The sequence below is a fragment of the Lissotriton vulgaris genome, chromosome 8 (assembly GCF_964263255.1).
Source record: "Lissotriton vulgaris chromosome 8, aLisVul1.2, whole genome shotgun sequence".
Classification (NCBI taxonomy): Eukaryota; Metazoa; Chordata; class Amphibia; order Caudata; family Salamandridae; genus Lissotriton; species Lissotriton vulgaris.
This window is the reverse complement of record NC_141696.1, coordinates 450,540,889-450,558,095: the sequence shown is the minus strand read 5'-3', so window position 1 is coordinate 450,558,095 and position 17,207 is coordinate 450,540,889. Positions and strand designations below refer to the sequence as shown.

General features: G+C 46.5%; 1 protein-coding gene across 1 annotated transcript in view; it reads right to left on the bottom strand.

Moving 5' to 3' along the window:
- Positions 1-17,207, bottom strand: part of LOC147697160 (ATP-binding cassette sub-family C member 5-like) — a 2,119,944-nt gene that overhangs the window by 259,610 nt on the left and 1,843,127 nt on the right. The window contains exon 25 of the mRNA XM_086934231.1: positions 6,696-6,785. Within this exon, the coding sequence (XP_086790357.1) occupies positions 6,696-6,785 (90 nt within the window). The remainder of the gene's footprint in view (positions 1-6,695; positions 6,786-17,207) is intronic.

The window sequence follows — 17,207 nt, the reverse complement described above, 5'->3', positions numbered from 1 at the left end:
GAACAAGCTGACCCACCTCCATCTTGTAGCCCCAACCTCTCTGTGCCCTAAACAGCCCAGTGAACAAACAACAAAGAATGAAGTAAGAACACAGACTTTTATGTGAATTTCTGAAACTTTAAAACTGCTGTTTTTCTACTCATGTTTGTTTAAATAGAACTCTTAGTTTCTGTGCAATTTGTACTGTGAAAACTGCTGGTTTTTTTTCCACCTGTGACTGTTTGAATTTGTGTCCTAGTTTCCCCTGTACTGTGCTTAGGCCTGCAGGGGCAAGCCCCGAGCCCCCTAATGTTTTGTTTTTTAAAGTTAAAAAGGCAAAATACACAAAATGCATAGAAATAACTCATCCCATTACTCAAGAATTCACGGACAAACTGGCAAATCATTACACAACCAAAGCAGACACATTGGACTCCTCTTCAAAACAAAGGAAAACCAGCAGCAGCAGCCCATTTCAAAAAATGCCCTCCAAGAGTAGGCTAACCCAGCCTCTCCATTCCTACAAACAAATATCGCTAGGTGAATTTATGGCTCTGGACCAAGCACAACAGGGTTGCTGCAATACTTCACATGGACCTCTCAGCTGCCTTTGACACAGCTGACCATGGCACTTCAATCCAAAGACTCTACAAAGTCAGCACAGAGGGAAATGTGCTTGACTGGATCACATCCTACCTTCAAAAATGAACAAAATTCATCTATTCTCCACCTTTCTCATCCAAACTGAATTTCACAAAATCAGAGGTCCCTCAAGACTCTCTATCATCCCACCCATGCTTTTCAACATCTACATGTAGTTATTATCAGCAATCATCAATGAATTTCAGCTCACGTGTTATAACTATGCAAATGCTAACCACAAGAAAAAACTGGGGGTCTGTGTAGGAGCTAGAAGCACTCCAAAGCAAGCTACGAACTTCTGCGTAAGTAAGTTCGTGCTGTGAGAGCTAAATAAGTCTTACTACCTATATGCGTAACAGAACAAACCTTCAGATGGACCTACTTAAATTGTTGGTAAGACCCATACAGAGAACATTGGATTTCCATCAAAAGTATGTGTAGATCAAATGTTATCATTTGGTCATCCAAGCAGGGATGGTATGTCTCTTGATCATCGAGACCAGTCCATTGCCCTTACTCAATTGGGTCGCACCCTCAATCGCTATAGTGACCATGAGCAAAAGATCATGATGGGATCATGTTATCATGTGCAGTGCAAAAAAGCAAAAAGTGTGGTGAGTTAAAAAAAAAAGGTAAAGGATCAATAAAGCAGACTATAATGGAAATTGCCCTTTCCCTCACTAGAGCAGGGTTCCAGGAGAGGTGAGGTAAACTCCCTGCATAATTCGGGTGAGTAATAATATTATAATTTAGTGGATTATTTGAGAAGAGCCAGCGTCAGCGTTTTCCTTCAGACAGGACTTACTTTTTCTTCTTTCTTTTTATATAGATATGAGATACAACATGAATTTTGGACTGGGCACGCATATCCTTTATGATTAATTTAATCTTCACTTTATACGCAGTAGCAAACATTTAGAACTTTGCCACTGAAGAAAGCCGTGGGATCTTGTCCCTGCCGGCTGAAACATGTTGGCCTTGTATACGCAGTTATATGGTTAAGACTGCCTTTGTTGCATGGTTCTTGTTTTTAGTGAGGGAAAGGACAATTTCCATTATAGTCTGCTTTATTGTACTTTCTAAACTTGATAACACCAATGGCCTCTACAACGGATCATCCTTATCAACTATGAAAAGAGAACAACAGATTCAGAACTAACCTGCCAGACTACTACATGTAAAGCCACAAGTTTACATCTCCCATGCCTTGAGGGCTCTATATTGGTTACCTGTTGCCACAGATCCACATTTAAACTGCTTTGTGTCGCCCATAAACCAATACATGGAACAGAACCGTTTTTCATCATGAAAAAAATCACCAAACACATTCAACATAGGAACCTCAGCTACAAGTTGTCACCTCACATCAAAATTCCACCATACAAGAAAAAAAAAACATAGGTGGCACATATGTTCAAGCAGCCAAACTATGGAATTCATTACCGACAAACATAAGATCCACAGATAACTATCTTATCTTCAGAAGACTATCCAAGAGTTGGCTCTTTTCTACATAACCATCATACTCAAACACAAATGTACAGCATATCCCTGTGTAAATAAACATGTCAATTGATTATATGTATGTATCTAGATATGTGTAATTTTTTATATACATATCTATGATATGTACTTATGTATCCATATATGTATTACTATATTCCTACTGTAAAGGAATGTTGACACTCTCCAATGCACTACCCTATATTTCACTATATACCACTTTCAATATATCCTATACCTCCACTCTTTGACTCACCCCAAATGTAATTCTAGTACTATGATCTCCAAAATAACCCTTCTCTCCTCTATCACTCTTTGGATCACTCTAAACCTCATATTACTACTATCATCTCTCAAACAACTCTTCTAAATTCTTCCCTCACCAATCACTCCTTTGACTCATCCCAAAACTAATTTTACTACTATGATCTCCCTAATCCAGTTCTAGAGATTCTTCCCTCCTCCCTCTCTCCTTATACTCATCCCACATCTCATCTTACTACTATGATCTATCAATAAACACTTTCTAGACTCTTCCCTCTGCTATCCCCCATTATCCTTTTCCATCCAACTAACAGACTGAGAGTGAGAGATTGGAAGAGTTCCTGTATAAATAAGTATGTGTTTCTATAAGTGATTGATTAAGAGAGTAAGTATGTGTACGTTTCTGTAGAAGTAACTGTAGTGGTGTGTGTATAGCTGTATATGCAAGTAAATGGATGTTTGAAAGTTTATTTGCATGTGTGAGTATGTGTATAAGTAACTTTATGGATGAGTATCGGTGTGTAACAGGATATATAGGTGTATGAGTACATATGATGAGTGAGTACATGTATGAGTGACTTTATAGAACTGTTAGTGAATGAGTGGATGTGTATGTAGATGTTGGAATTACTGAATAGGTTGTTGTAACCGGTATTGGTATCTCCATTTTTTTGAAAACTTTAGTTCCTATTTTTGAATCTGTGTATCAAAGATTATATTAGGGTGAGAGGAGGTCTGCCACTCTTTCACAAGGATGATGTCATCAGTGATGTCATTTGAGATGTCATCAGTGATGTCATGAGTGATGTCACTGACCATGTCATGAGTGATGTAATATGTGATGTCATCAGCAGTGCATTGCGGGCGTGCAAGTTATAGTTAGCTGAACTAACTATAATTAAGGAATTTCAATGGTTTTGTATCAGTGAAATGTCCAGCTAACTATAACATGTGTGAAACCTATGTTTTTTTCAGTGAATTTCTAAGGTTTTTGAAATGCTAATTCCTAACTATAACGTGGCTGAAAACTATGGTTTTTCAGTGAATTTCTAAGGTTTTTTAAATGCTAATTCCTAACTATAACGTGGCTGAAACCTATGGTTTTTTCAGTGAATTTCAAAGGTTTAGTAAATGATAATTTTTAAATGTATTAATTGTTATATATTTTTATACTGATTTACTAAATTGTTTTAAAGTATTTATTTTTAGATATTTTATTTTTTAAATTACATTACATATTTTTAATAGAAATGTAACAATTTTTTAAAAAAATATTGAAATTGTAATATTTTTTATTTTATTTTACATTTTTTTAATGTATATATATTTTATATAGTAGACAATGATATCTTATGGAAGGAAATTCAAGTTACTGGTAAGTAAGGTTAAAATTATTTTTCAGGAACAGTAGTGAGCTGAAAGATGCAGCACTGAGGTCTCTCCTGATAACAGGTGAGTAAATCGGAATTCGTAGTTCGGCTGATTTTAGAGGAATATTTTCCTCAATAGTGAAGGAAGGGGGCGGGGTCTGAGGTGACGTTAGCAAACACGCTCTGTGGCGCGTTTTAGGTTGGGGAATTAATTCCTCTTCAATCCTGAAGTCCCCTGTGAGCCAACTAGCCCACCAGGTACCTCCAGTATGCGCCAGGGAGCTGCGTTGCAGAGAGGTGTTCAGAGGGCTCGCCCCCTTTTTACGACACTCTGCAACGCAGCTCCGTGGCGCTTACTGGAGGTACCTGTTGGACTAGTTGGCCCTTAGGGGACCTCTGGATTGAAGAGGAATTAATTCCCCAACTTACAATGCGCCACAGGGCATGTTTGCACACATATCACCTCAAGCCCCGCCCCCTACCTTCACCACTGTGCAAACGCACCCCGTAGAGTGTTCTGTGTTGGGGGATTAGGTCCCCTTGCATACTAGGGTCCCTGGGGGCCAACTAGCCCACCAGGAACCTCCAGTATGCGCCAGGGGACTGCGTTGCAGAGAGGTGTAAAAAGGGGCATGGCCTCATTACACCTCTCTGCAACGCAGCCCCCTGGTGCATTTGCAGAGGGGGGACCAATTCCCCTTGCATACTGGGGGTCCTTGGGGGCCAATTATCTCTCTACAAGGCAGCCCCCTGGCGCATACTGGAGGTTCCTTGTGGGCTAGTTGGCTCCCAGGGACCCCCAGTATGCAAGGGGAATTAGTTCCCCCTCTGCAAACACACCAGGTGGCGAGTTTGCAGAAAGGTGCAGGGAGGTGGCGTGGCATCCTCCCGATCTTTTTTTTTCAAATTAACTTTTAAGAAGAGGGGCTGTGTAGCCCTCCTTTTTTTCCTTTTTTTTTGCGGCCTGGGGACCCCGCCCCCCAGGGCCTGCCCCCAATTTTTAATTAATTTTAAAAGAATCGGGAAGGAGGCCCCCTCCCAAGGCAATACTCTGCCCCGGGGACCCCATCCCCCGGGGCATGGGCCTTTTTTAAAAAAAAGCATTTACTTAGGAGAGGGGCTGCTTTGTCCCCTTCCTGTGGCCACTTTTGGCCCAGTGGACCCCATCCCCGAAGCCGGCCATTTTTTATTTTTGGGAAGGGGGCCACGTGGCCCACCGCCCGGGTCACTTCTGGCCCCGGGGACCCCATCCCCCGGGGCATGGCCCTCCTCGTTGGGGGCTGTGGGGGGTCCCTAAGCCCCCCCATGGTCCCTGCCGGCTCCCCGCATCCTGTGGAAGCCGGCATTGCTTTTCTGCTTCAGGAGCAGCTAACATGCTGCTCCCCATGCAGAAAAGCAATCCGCTTTGATTTTTGAAAGAGAGAGCAGGTTTCCTGGTCTCTCTTTAAAAAACCAAAGCAGTTTGCTATTGCGGCTCCCGCCCTACCATAGCAAACAGCAGTGTCCCGGGGGTAGGCACCCCGGGACACTGCAGGAGCGGCTCTGGGGGGTGGCGGTCCCCTGGGACAGCAAGGGCTCCAGGAGGGGGGGCCCAACAGTTAAAAGCCCTGGGGGTGGTGGTCCCTGGGGCATGTTGGGGGCTTGAGCCCCCCCACACAGATTTTTTTTGTTTTTAAAAAGAAGCCCCGGGGGGTGGCAATCCCCGGGGCAGCGGGGGGGCCGTGAGCCCCCCCCACATAGGTTTTTTTTTGTAAAAGAAGCCCCGGGAGGTGGCGGTCCCCGGGGCTGGGGGCCCCTCCGGGCCCCCCAATATTTCAAATAAAAGAAGCCCCGGGGTTGGGGTCTTCGGGGCCTCACAGCCCCCCACTAAAATAAGCCCCGGGGGTGGGGGGGCCCCTCTTTACAAAGAGTCAATTGTTCCCGGGATGTGGCCCCCCCCTGGGGTATCGGCAGAACCCTATGTGTACCCTGCGATTTAAAAAAAAAAATAATAATTTTTTGGGCCTTGAGGGTCTTTGTCGGACCCCCTGAGCAGGCCTAGGTGGTCAGGGAATTTCTACCCTGCCCCTTTTTTGCGTTTTTCACGTTAATTTTTCTGTTTTCTTGTGCCTCGGTTCTATCAAGGTACAAGATGGCTGCTAACACTTCCTGTTTGGAGTGTTGACAGCCAATTCGCATAAAGCTCCTGCTCTGGAAGGTATGCGTACCGTACTTCGGCTATAGACATATCTATGAATTTACTTTTGATTGTCTCAGGAACTACTGAACGGATTTACACCATTTAACAAAAAGCACAAACTACGAACCAAACTCTACCTTTTTGCCAAATTTGGTGTAATTCCGTTCAGCAGTTCGGGCTGTAGCCCTGTCTAAGGTACCCTATGGAAAATGGCATTGGGGAAAACACATTTTGGGACCCCTCTTTTTTCTCGGCCCCCGCTTCACAAATCACCCCGAAACTTTCAGGGAAGGAGCAGAGCGGAGCACCCCACGTCTGGTTTTAGTAAGCTAGTGCAAAGGTCTTTTTTAATTTTTTTACTGAAATCATATTTTACAAAATAAATAGAAGGAAAAACAAAAACCGAATGTAGTCTAAATGCGATGGCCATATTGTTCCAAAAAGGTCAGATTGAAAAAAAAATAATATCACATGTAATTGTACATAACCCTACAGGTGCTTCTTAACAAGTATGTGTACTTAGAAGAGGTACCGAAACTAAGCAAAGAAATGGGAGCCATCGGATTAGAATTACGGTAACCTGAAAACAAAGTTCAAACCCAAGGATCACGAAAAAAAGAACAAAGTTAACATGTATAAACGTTAAACACATCTATGAATCTATTACTTTATCACGCCCAGAAAACATTTTTATTGTACTAGAAATACTTGACTGCATAGGCAAGAACATTGAAATCGAATATTATTGAGAGACTTACGTTGATGTAATGATGTATCCTTTCTACAGAGGTGAACCTGGCCTCTGACTCTGATGCTAAACGAACTGTAAACTGAAAAAGTCCTGTGAGCTGAAAGGAAAACATATTTCTTATTTATAGTTTGCCAAATACTTGAACAGAAACACATGTAACTTGGCCAAATGCTTCTGGAATCAAGAGCTAAGCTCCTCGGGGCATATTATCAAGCAAAGGCGATAAAATTATCTCTGCTTTATCGGCAGCAAACTGCCGCTAAAGCGGCGATAATGGGCTTAATAATATGCCCTTGTGAATTCCCATAGCAGCCCAGGTTAACACCAGAAAATAATCGGAATGAAAACTTTGTCCACTTAGGATTATTGGCTAGGTGTGGCACTAACTAATTGATTGAATTCATTGACCTGGCCATGTTGTTTGTTTATCTAACTAGAGTGGTCTAGGCCAGGCAATAAACAGACCCAAGCTTCGGTTGGTTTCACTATGGGGATTCACAAGGGCATATTTCAAGCCCATTATCGCCGCTTTAGCCGCAGTTTCCTGCCGATAAAGCGGCGATAATTTTATTGCCTTTGCTTGATAATATGCCCCCTCATTCGGCCTGAACTTGAGTTGGACAGTAGTGTAACATTCTCTAATTTCCACCAGGGTTCTAAATACGGAAGATAGTGGACTACATGATCACTATGGTGGATGGAATTAACAGTGTACTCTCCTCCCACATATAAGCACATCTTGCAGAAAGGAGAGGAGCTTACATGAACCCCTACTGTAAATTAATGTCTTGCATCCAAATAGTTAGACTTTTGTAAAGCTTGACCAAAACTTTAATGCTCCTAAAACCAGAAACATAATTTGAAGAAAGCAATCAGAGGCTCCATTCTTTTATTGCGAAGGTCGATAAGTTACACAAACTAGAGGATTCTGAATGCACACTCAAAATGAAAAGTCATCAAATGAATTGTGTTACATCTAGTATGAGAGCAGCTCACGCTATGCATAAGAAAGAGGGCAGGCCACGCTATGCATATTAAAGAGCATATATAACTTGTAACAGGTAATAAGGGCCAATATTGTCACTGAGGGGTTCTGGTGACATCATATCCTTGAGGTTTAATGTAGTTTTCTTTTTTCCTCTGTGTTTATTTTGTGAGAATTAGTAAGCATGGGCTGAAAATCCGTTCCGCTCGAGGAATTTGCAAATTTTTGGCAATTTTGCGGTTCGCGAATCGTGCAAAATTGTCAAAGAATTCGCAAAAAAAAAGTTTTTTGCTTGGTCGCGCTTCAAAAATACAATCTCAAGTGCGTGGCTTTGACTTACCGTGATTCTGAGTTCGGCGAGTTGTTTTCCTCCCGGTTTGCATGCGCTGCGCCATTTTGGATCTTGTTGCGTGATCGCGCAAGACTTTTCGACTGCGAGTACGTCATGGCGTGATCGCGCAAGACTATTCGACCGCGAGTATGTCATAGAGTCCCGCCATCTTGCAATGTGAGACTTTCAGAACGCGAATACGTCATAAGGGCCGCGATCACGTTTCGCAAGAGTAAACCATAGCGAATACGTAGATGCGTCACGCAGCTGACATCTGGCGTGAGATTTGAACATCTCGCTTTCCCGAAATCACATAGGCCCACATGCATCATTGTTACATTTTGCACTTCCTAATTTGCAATTAATTTGTGAATATTGTATTTATTCATTGTCTTTGGTGTGTCATTTCTGCTTTTTTGCTTTCATTTGTTTTGCTTCATTCATATTGTAAATATTGTATATTTGTACTTTTGTATATGTGTAGATATTGTACCCATGAAATCACTGTTGTGACAGTCCTTGGTTTGCCCTTGTGTTTTTGAAATTTTGAAAAACCATATAAAAAGAAAATAAATTTGCTTTGGTACTTATGACTGTGGCTACGTAGTACATATTGACTGCGTCGCTATTACTCACGATATGAATTTTTCCTATCCAGCCACTTTGTTCTGTTTACCCTGTTGTTGAGATCCGGGCTGGGTAGATGTAGGATCCAAAACCTTATTTGTTTCACAGTTTGTCCATGTCCTGGTCACTTTTCATTTGGATCTGGAGCTGGAAGGATAACTCTTTGTGGCTGCTGCTGGATATTTGTATTTGAGGACTTGTTGTTTGGATCACTTTTGGAGTTGAGATTTTACAAGTAAGTTGGTGCTGTTTGTTTGGAGCATTGCAGTTGCTGCAACTACAATTTATAAACTTTTTCACAACTTTAAAAAAAATATATTGTGGGTAGCCCACGGTATACAACGTTTAGCACGCATTTTTTACCACGCACTACCATTACAACGCAGGCATTACCACGCATACCATTACAACGCATTGCGCTGGGGGGCGCTCTAGGATAGGGAATAAGTTTAATTTTATATCCAACACCTTCCCTAGTGTCCACGGGGACTGGAGTTGGAATATAAAATTATACTTACCACTATCCAGCACCTCAAAGCGCTATGCGTTGTAACGGTATTCGTTGTAAATACCGCGTTTTAAAGGTATGCGTGGTAATAGTATGCGTGCTAACGTCATACATCCGTAGCCCACAGTATCCAGTAGGCCCAGGGTTAGTCATGGGTGCATGATACAACTGTTTCTGTGAGTTTTGTTGAGCTTAAATATCATTTACGGCATGGATGGCATGGAATTGAATAGCTCACTGTTATATCTATGTGGAAGTTTTTTTGTAATTTTGGGGTGCGTGTTAAAGCCACACTTGCCAGTAGGCCCAGGGGTAGTCAGTGGTGCATGGGTCAAGTCTTTCTGTGGGGTCTCTTGAATTTAAACATCATTTAGGGCATGGATGGCATTGGATTGGGGTGATTTTTGTGTGTATTTCGAATTTTTGGGTGTTGTTGCGGCCGGGTCCAGGGCCTGGCCATGTGGGTGGGGGCCATTTTGAGGCCTGGCCCAGGGCCTGGCAAAGTGGGTGGGGGTCTAGGGGCCATTTTGAAGCCAGGCAGTGTGCTTTGTGCCAGAGGCCTGCACCTAGTCTGCCTTGCTTTCATCCATTATGCCCAGGGGTAGTCAGTGGTGCATGGGCCAAGTCTTTCTGTGGGGTCTCTTGAATTTAAACATCATTTAGGGCATGGATGGCATTGGATTGGGGCGATTTTTGTGTGTATTTCGATTTTTGGGATGTTGTTGGAGCCTGGTCCAGGACCTGGCCATGTGGGTGGGGGCCATTTTGATGCCTGGTCCAGGACCTGGCCATGTGGGTGGGGTCTAGGGGCCATTTTGAAGCCAGGCAGTGTGCTTTGTGCCATAGGCCTGCACCCAGTCTGCCTTGCTTTCATCCATTATGCCCAGGGGTAGTCAGTGGTGCATGGGCCAAGCCTTTCTGTGGAGTCTCTTGGATTTAAACATCATTTAGGGCATGGATGGCATTGGATTGGGGTGATTTTTGTGTGTATTTCGATTTTTTTGGGTGTTGTTGGGGCCTGGTCCAGGGCCTGGCCATGTGGGTGGGGGCCATTTTGAGGCCTGGTCCAGGGCCTGGCCATGTGGGTGGGGGTCTAGGGGCCATTTTGAAGCCAGGCTGTGTGCTTTGTGCCAGAGGCATGCACCCAGCCTGCCTGCTTTCATCCATTATGCCCAGGGGTAGTCAGTGGTGCATGGGCCAAGTCTTTCTGTGGGGTCTCTCTTCTATACATTTAAACATCCATTTTGGATTAAAATTGCAATTTTTATTTTGGGTCTTTCCGTTTTTGAGTGTGTTGTGTTAATAATAATAAATGCCTAGTTGCAAATATTAATTGAAGCATGACATATGCAACATTTATTTAACTGTTGCTCCTCTGGCTTCCTTTGCTTTTAGGTGCACAAAGACTGAGCACCAGGAATCATCCTTATCATCATCACTTTTTGTAGTGCCAGGAAGTAATCCTCTTGCAACTGCCCAAAGAAAGGTGGCCGTAGCTCCTCTACCAAGAAAGTTACCAGTGCCACTGCCAGAAAGAAGGAGCAGAAGAAGCAAGTGGCGCCACTTACCAAGGAGACTGGTGTGCAGACACTTTTTTGGGGAAAAAAAACTACGCCTGCAGCAGCAGTGTCCGTCGGGGACCAAGCTGGGAGCAGCACCTCCGCCTCAGTGCCACCACGCCAAGTTAGGCCCAAGTGCCGCAGAGGCAGCCACTTTAATTGCTCTTTCACCATCAACCAGTGATGTTGGCGTTGACTCATCGCAAAGTAGCATCCAATCAACGCAGGGTGTAACTCATCTGACGAGTGTTCAACCACAGCCGCAACGACAACCACAGGTGCAACAAGGAGAGGCGCAAGGAGAGGCGCATGGAGAGGCGCAAGTAGAGGCGCAAGTAGAGGCGCATGGAGAGGCACAACTGCTCACAATGCTTGTTCCTCCAGAAGTAGGGGCACATCAGGAAATTGAGATTCATGCGGAGGTATCAGCCGAGCAAGCCACTCCTCCTGATGATATATTGTCTTCCATATCCCCAGCAAGGAAAGGTCAAGGAGGGCGTGGCTCCTTGCCATTGACTTCTATGGAGCTGTCCCGATGGAAGGGATACAGGATGCTGAAGATGCTGTGCAGTTAATGGGACATCTTGCTAGGCTACTCCTTGGTCCTGGTAGAGTGATTCAGTCTTCAGGGGTCAATGTCCCATGATGTCTTTTCCTGATTAGCAGACGTCCAGTCACCACTGGACTGACAGTCGCCCGGCACAGCAGTTTCCTTCTTTTGGTAATACCTTTCCTTCTGGGCGACCATGCTGCTCTCATGTGACTCCTGCAGATCCAGCAGACTCTGGTTCAACTTCAGAGCATCAGTTCCTGGTCTCTTGAGTTGCACGGCGGCAAGGAGCAGCAAACTGGCAATCTGGGCTACTACCTCGCTCTAGCAGGCTTCTTCAGCTTTTGTGGCCTGTGCTGCAAACAGTCAGTCAGCAAACTGACTCTTGGAGTCTCTGCTTCACACTGGAATTGAGGTATGTTTTCTCCATGAGCAGGATACAACAGGTACAGTCCTTTCCTCCGCTCGCCCAAGGAGCAGCAGGTGCAGTCTAACTTCAGTACAGACTCTTCTTAGCTGGTACCAAGGTCAGCGGATCAGCCCTTCTTCAGGCCTCTTCTTTCATTCAAGCAAGATCTGAGGTCTGGGAGCCAGGGGTGCCTCTTTTATGCCCAGAAAGTGTCTTAAGGGGAGATCCCGGTCACTAGCCAATGGACTACCAGGGGCCCTCATGCCTGAAGACCACTTCTTCTGAAGTGTACCATCTAGCTATCACAGAGTGCTTTATTCTGCCCACTCTCAAGATGGCAAAATCCCTCTCTTGGTTCCGAGAGCTTAGTAGCCCACACCCCTGGGGTGTGGCTACATGTGGGCTATAAACCCAAGGAAACAAATGGCTTGGCAACTGGTGCCCCCTCTCTGTCCCTGCTATCAGCCAGTCTACCAACAGAATAGGGCAACCAAGCCCACAAGTGCTTTCTAGTTGCTCTTCAAAGGCAACTTCCCCTTTGAAGCTTGCCTTTTAGGCTAACACCCAATATGGCTTCATGCCAGGAGGAGGTAACACCTCCTTCAGTCGCAGGCTTCTGTTGTAACCGCTCCCGGGAGTCATTAACATGTCTCCCCGGGAGGGCAGAAGGCTGTTTCATGTCCATCAGTGGCAGATGATTACTGAAAGACTAGGCAATAGAGTGACAACTTTTTAAAAGTTGCATGACGCAACAACTTACATAAATTTTGACTTGGGCATCAATTCAGACATAATGTGATGAGCTGTTTGATACCTTAAAGTGCCGACTTTGCTAGTCTAATTCAAAAGTTAGCAGAGCCGAGTTGTCTTTGTATAACTCTGTATTTGCCAATGCGGCTACTAATCTCTCTCTCTCTCTCTCTCTTTCTCTCTCAGTGAAAATGACTATATTGTATTTTTACTGCTAGAACATGTTAAACACATTTTATTTTACTAATGTGCTGCACCCTGCCTTAAGACTCAATAGGCCTAATGATGGGGTGACTTACCCACATTCTAAAGGTTGTTTGGATTTGCCATTGATTAAAATGGCAAAATCAAGTTAGCAGTTTAAAACTGCGCTTTCAGTCTGCAGTGGCAGACTGGGAGCCATGTTTTACCTCATCCCTCTGAGGGTGGCACAAAAGGTGCTGCAGGCCCTGAGGGGCTGCCCTAAGAACACCTGGTATCATATACTGGGGACTTTCAAGTAAGTTACACTAAGCCAATTGGGTATAAGCCAATCAAATATGTACCTTTTTAAGGGTAGGAACACATGCACTGAGCCCTGATTCGCAGGGCTAAGGATAATTCAGTCATTACACCAGTGCAATCACACATTTTTTTCTTTTTTAAACCTTTTTATTGGATTTTAAATTTCAGGCATGTCATACAGAAAGCATTCTCATCTGTTATATGCTACATTAAGTGGGTTCCGGTATCAAGACCAACGGCCGTGGAGGCTCTCATCGAGGAAGTGGCTCCGTAATTGATAGAGGGGGAGCCTCTTTGCATCTTCCACCAGAGATGTCAGGAGGCATTAAAGATACGGTCAGTGGTGTGAGGACCGCAGTTCTCAGGTTCGTGCAACAATCTCCAGTCCCATGTCCCTCGTAACATGTATCATGAAATGGTAATCCAGGTTCTAACTTAAACTAAGGGCCTCAAAACCAGGGAGATTTGGGGTCAGGGGTGGGAGGGCTTGGGGTGGTAAAGTAAGAGGAGCCAGAGTGGTGGTGGTCCGTGTCATTCCACTGATGTCAGACACAGTGCTCCATGCAGAGCTTTGCCACGTATCCAAGAAGGTGGCCCGGGGGGGTTGGTGGGGCGGGGGGTGGGGGGGCGCGCACAGCCTGGGGAGGAGCCACGTGAGCCTGGTGTCGCCCGCCGGCCCTGCGCTGGGTCCGTACCTGCTGTGTGTGCTTGTTGAAAAGTGTGGAGGAGTGTCGCCCATTCTAAGGAAATAGGGCGCCTACGGATGCCGCGGGCTTCCTCATGGCGGATAAGATCTTTCGTGGCTGTGGCCCATTTCTTTACCACCCCCCACCAAGCTGCTATTGGGGGTCCCCCAGTCTAACTCCAGTGCTTTGCTATGCTGCGTTTCGCTAACAATATGGCCAGCAGCACAAATTTGGTCTCCACCTTCTTTTGTTTGTTACATTTAAAGATGCCTAGGGCACAAGCCTCCCATGTGTGAAGATCTGTGAGGCCGGTGACTGTTCGCATAGCAGCGTGTACCGTCGCCCAGAGGGTTTGTAGTCCGGGGCATGTCCAAAACATGTGAATGAATGGGGCATTTGGTGTATTACATCGGGGGCATTCAAAATGTGATGTCGGGTAAAAGCGTTTCAGCCGTGCCGGTGTGAGGTAAGCGCGATGCAATATGTTGAACTGAACATTTTTGAATCGTTAGCGGGACACTTTTTTGTGATGTTCTAGGGCCTTCAGCCATTCCCTGACATAAAGGTTACGCCCTATATCCTCTTCCCAGCGGAGCCGCAAATTCGATATTGATGCCTGTGTGAGTTCTATGATAGATTTGTATAGCCATGTGACATGGTGTCTGCCCGCTCCCATATGAAGTAGTGTGGGCAATACCGAGTGGGTCGCAGGTTCCCCGCCCCGGATATCCCATGTTCGCCTACAGTCCGCCACCAGCTGCCAATGCAGCAGGAATTGGCCGGCCGGTAGCCCTCTCTCCTCGGTCAGTTCCGCGAACGAGGCCAGTTGACCATCGATAAACAGGTCCTCAGTTTCAGTGAGCTGGAAATCGGTCCAGACCTGAAGTTCTCGCTGTATGGAACTCATACCCTTTTGGGAGTCCCGCCAGAGGCAGCAATGGGGAATATACCAGCGTCCCCTTGGACATGCGGGGAATCCGCATTATACTGGATCTGGCCACCTGAACCAACTGCGGATGAGTGGGGTTGGGCCTTGTGCCCGGGAGCAGTATTCAGCTCCGGGACCGTCAGCTGTCCATCTTGGGTCTCAGTTTCTCCCAGGTTACGCTGCACGGTGCAGCGTGAGTGCCACTGCAGCTGCGCCGCCAAAAAATAGGCTCCAAATGACGGGGCACCCAGCCCTCCCCTATCGCGAGGCAGCTGCTGGGACGACAGGCCGACTCTGCTACGGCCCGCCCCAGACCAGGGAGATTAGCAATGAATTCAACTCTTGAAAGAGGGGTCACGGAGGGATACCGGGATATTTGCAAAGTAGTAGTGGAGCCTGGGCACCATGATCATTTTTGACAAGGCTACCCTCCCGATGGGAGCCAGGGGCAGAGACCTCCAGAAGCTGATTTGGCACTTAAGGCCCCGGAGGGCTCAGTATTGATTGCCCTGCAAGATGTCTCGGGGCTCATGGCCTTCCCCAGACTAATTTCCGTGAGTGGGTTGTTCGGGTGCAGGGGGTAGAGAGAGGATTTCTCCTAGTTCACTCGTAATCCCGCAGCCCTCTCGAAATCTAAGAGCGTGTTCCAGATAGTGGTACGGTCCGCAGCAAAGTCCCTGACATAAATGAGAAGGTCATCCGCGTAAAGGGAGACGCAGTGCATGCGCTCCCCCAATGGGATACCCAAGTATTGGCCCACTTCTCGTAGCCGTGCTGCTAACGGTTCCATAGCAATGGCAACAATGACAGGGGGTAGGGGGCATCCCTGGAGGGTCCTGCGCTTAATCTGTATGGGAGAGGAAACTGAGCGACCTATCCGTACACTGGTAGTGATATCAGTATATAGTAGCCGTGTATAGGTGATAAAGTGGGGTCCCACGCCCACCCTCTGTAGTACCCTGAAAAGATATTGCCACGCCAGGGTGTCGAACGCCTTCTCGAGGTCCAGCACTAGGCACACTGCTCGTGGGAACCTATCCTGTACCCCGTCCTGGACCTGGAATAGTCAGCGCAGATTCTGGGAGGTATTCCTCCCAGGGACGAAACCACTCTGATCCAGGTGGATCAGCCGGGGAAGGATTTCAGCGAGTCTATCTGCTAGTATTCGCCCTATAATTTTGTAGTCCGTGGTCAGCAGGGTGATTGGCCGGTAGGAGGTGCGGAGCAAAGGGTCCCGATCGGGTTTGGGGAACGTCACTAGAGTGGATGCTCGCATTGATTGGGGGAGTAGGCCCACCTCTAATGCCTCTCGGAAGACCGTGTCAAGTTGGGGGGCTAGCTGCTGGGAGAATGTGGCGTAAAGCTCCACTGGGAAACCGTCATTGCCCAGTGCCTTGTTTTTAGCCAAACGGCGAATGGCGAGTTTGATCTCTGCCACTGTTACCGGGACATCAAGCGATATGCGTTCCTCATCTGTGAGTTGGGCTATAGTGTCCGTGGGCAGTATTTGTTGGATGTGGTCCTCCCTGTCTGGGGTTGGATCCCGGTACAGCATGACACAATAATCATGAAAGGCCGCTAAAATGTCTGCTTGCGCGTAGACAATCTCCCCTGTGGTGCTGCGAATGCCCGTGACCGGATATGTGTGCATGTCCTGGCAGATGAGCCATGCTAGCAGGGTGCCGGCAAGGTCCCCTTCATTGTGGGCTCTAGCAGTGTAGGTGTGAAAATTATAGCGCCGTAAATCGGCACAAGCCTCCTCGTACTTTATTTTAGCCTCCGCTAGTTGCATGGGGGGGACCTCCCGCTGTCAGCCGCCTTAGATACCTGCGCCACTAGTTGTTCTGCTGTGTGCACTGCCCTCTCTAAGGTCTATTTCACTCCTGTAATTTGTCGGATGCAGGCGCCCCTTAAGACTACTTTAAAAGCATCCCATTCTAGGGACCTAGTTGCCGCAGTGTCCCTGTTTTCTGCAAAGTAGTATTGGATGGAGTTGGTTTGCTCATTTTTGAACACCGGGTCCAGAAGGCAGTCTTTGGGGAGACGCCATGTAGGGATCGGCGGTAGGGGTGGGCGCCATGCAAGGGATATTATATGCGCGTTGTGGTCCGAAACCACTCTGCCCAAGTAATCCGAGTGTCCAATGCGCTGCAGGAGAGATCGTGTACATAAAAAGCGGTCTAAGCGGATTCGTAAATTGTGTGGTATCGAGTGGAAGGAATATCTTTTGGTGGTCGGGGGACATGTCGCCATAAGTCTGTGAGGGACAAGTGGGCCGCATAGGCACGGAATGCGGCTGTGTGAGCGTGGGCTGGGGAGTGTTTGGTGGGGGGGTGGGACCTATCTAATGCCAGGTCTAAGGAGCAATTGTAATCCCTTTCCAATATCCACGGGGACTGTGTGAATCCCGCTAAGGTGCTCGTCAGAGTTCCCCAGAATGTTGTTTGATTTATATTCGGGGCTTAGATGCTGCCTATAAGGATGGGCTGCCCGTCTAATAACCCTTACAGCAGGGCATAGCGGCCCTCGGGGTCAACCCTTCTGCTCAGCTCACGGAAGGGAACTCAGGGCTGAACCCAGATTAGCGCACCTTTTGCAAAGGCGGAGTATGTGGTGCCGCAAGAGATGCCACGCCATTTCTTCTGGAGTTTACCCAGTTCCTCCCCCGTGAGATGCGTTTCC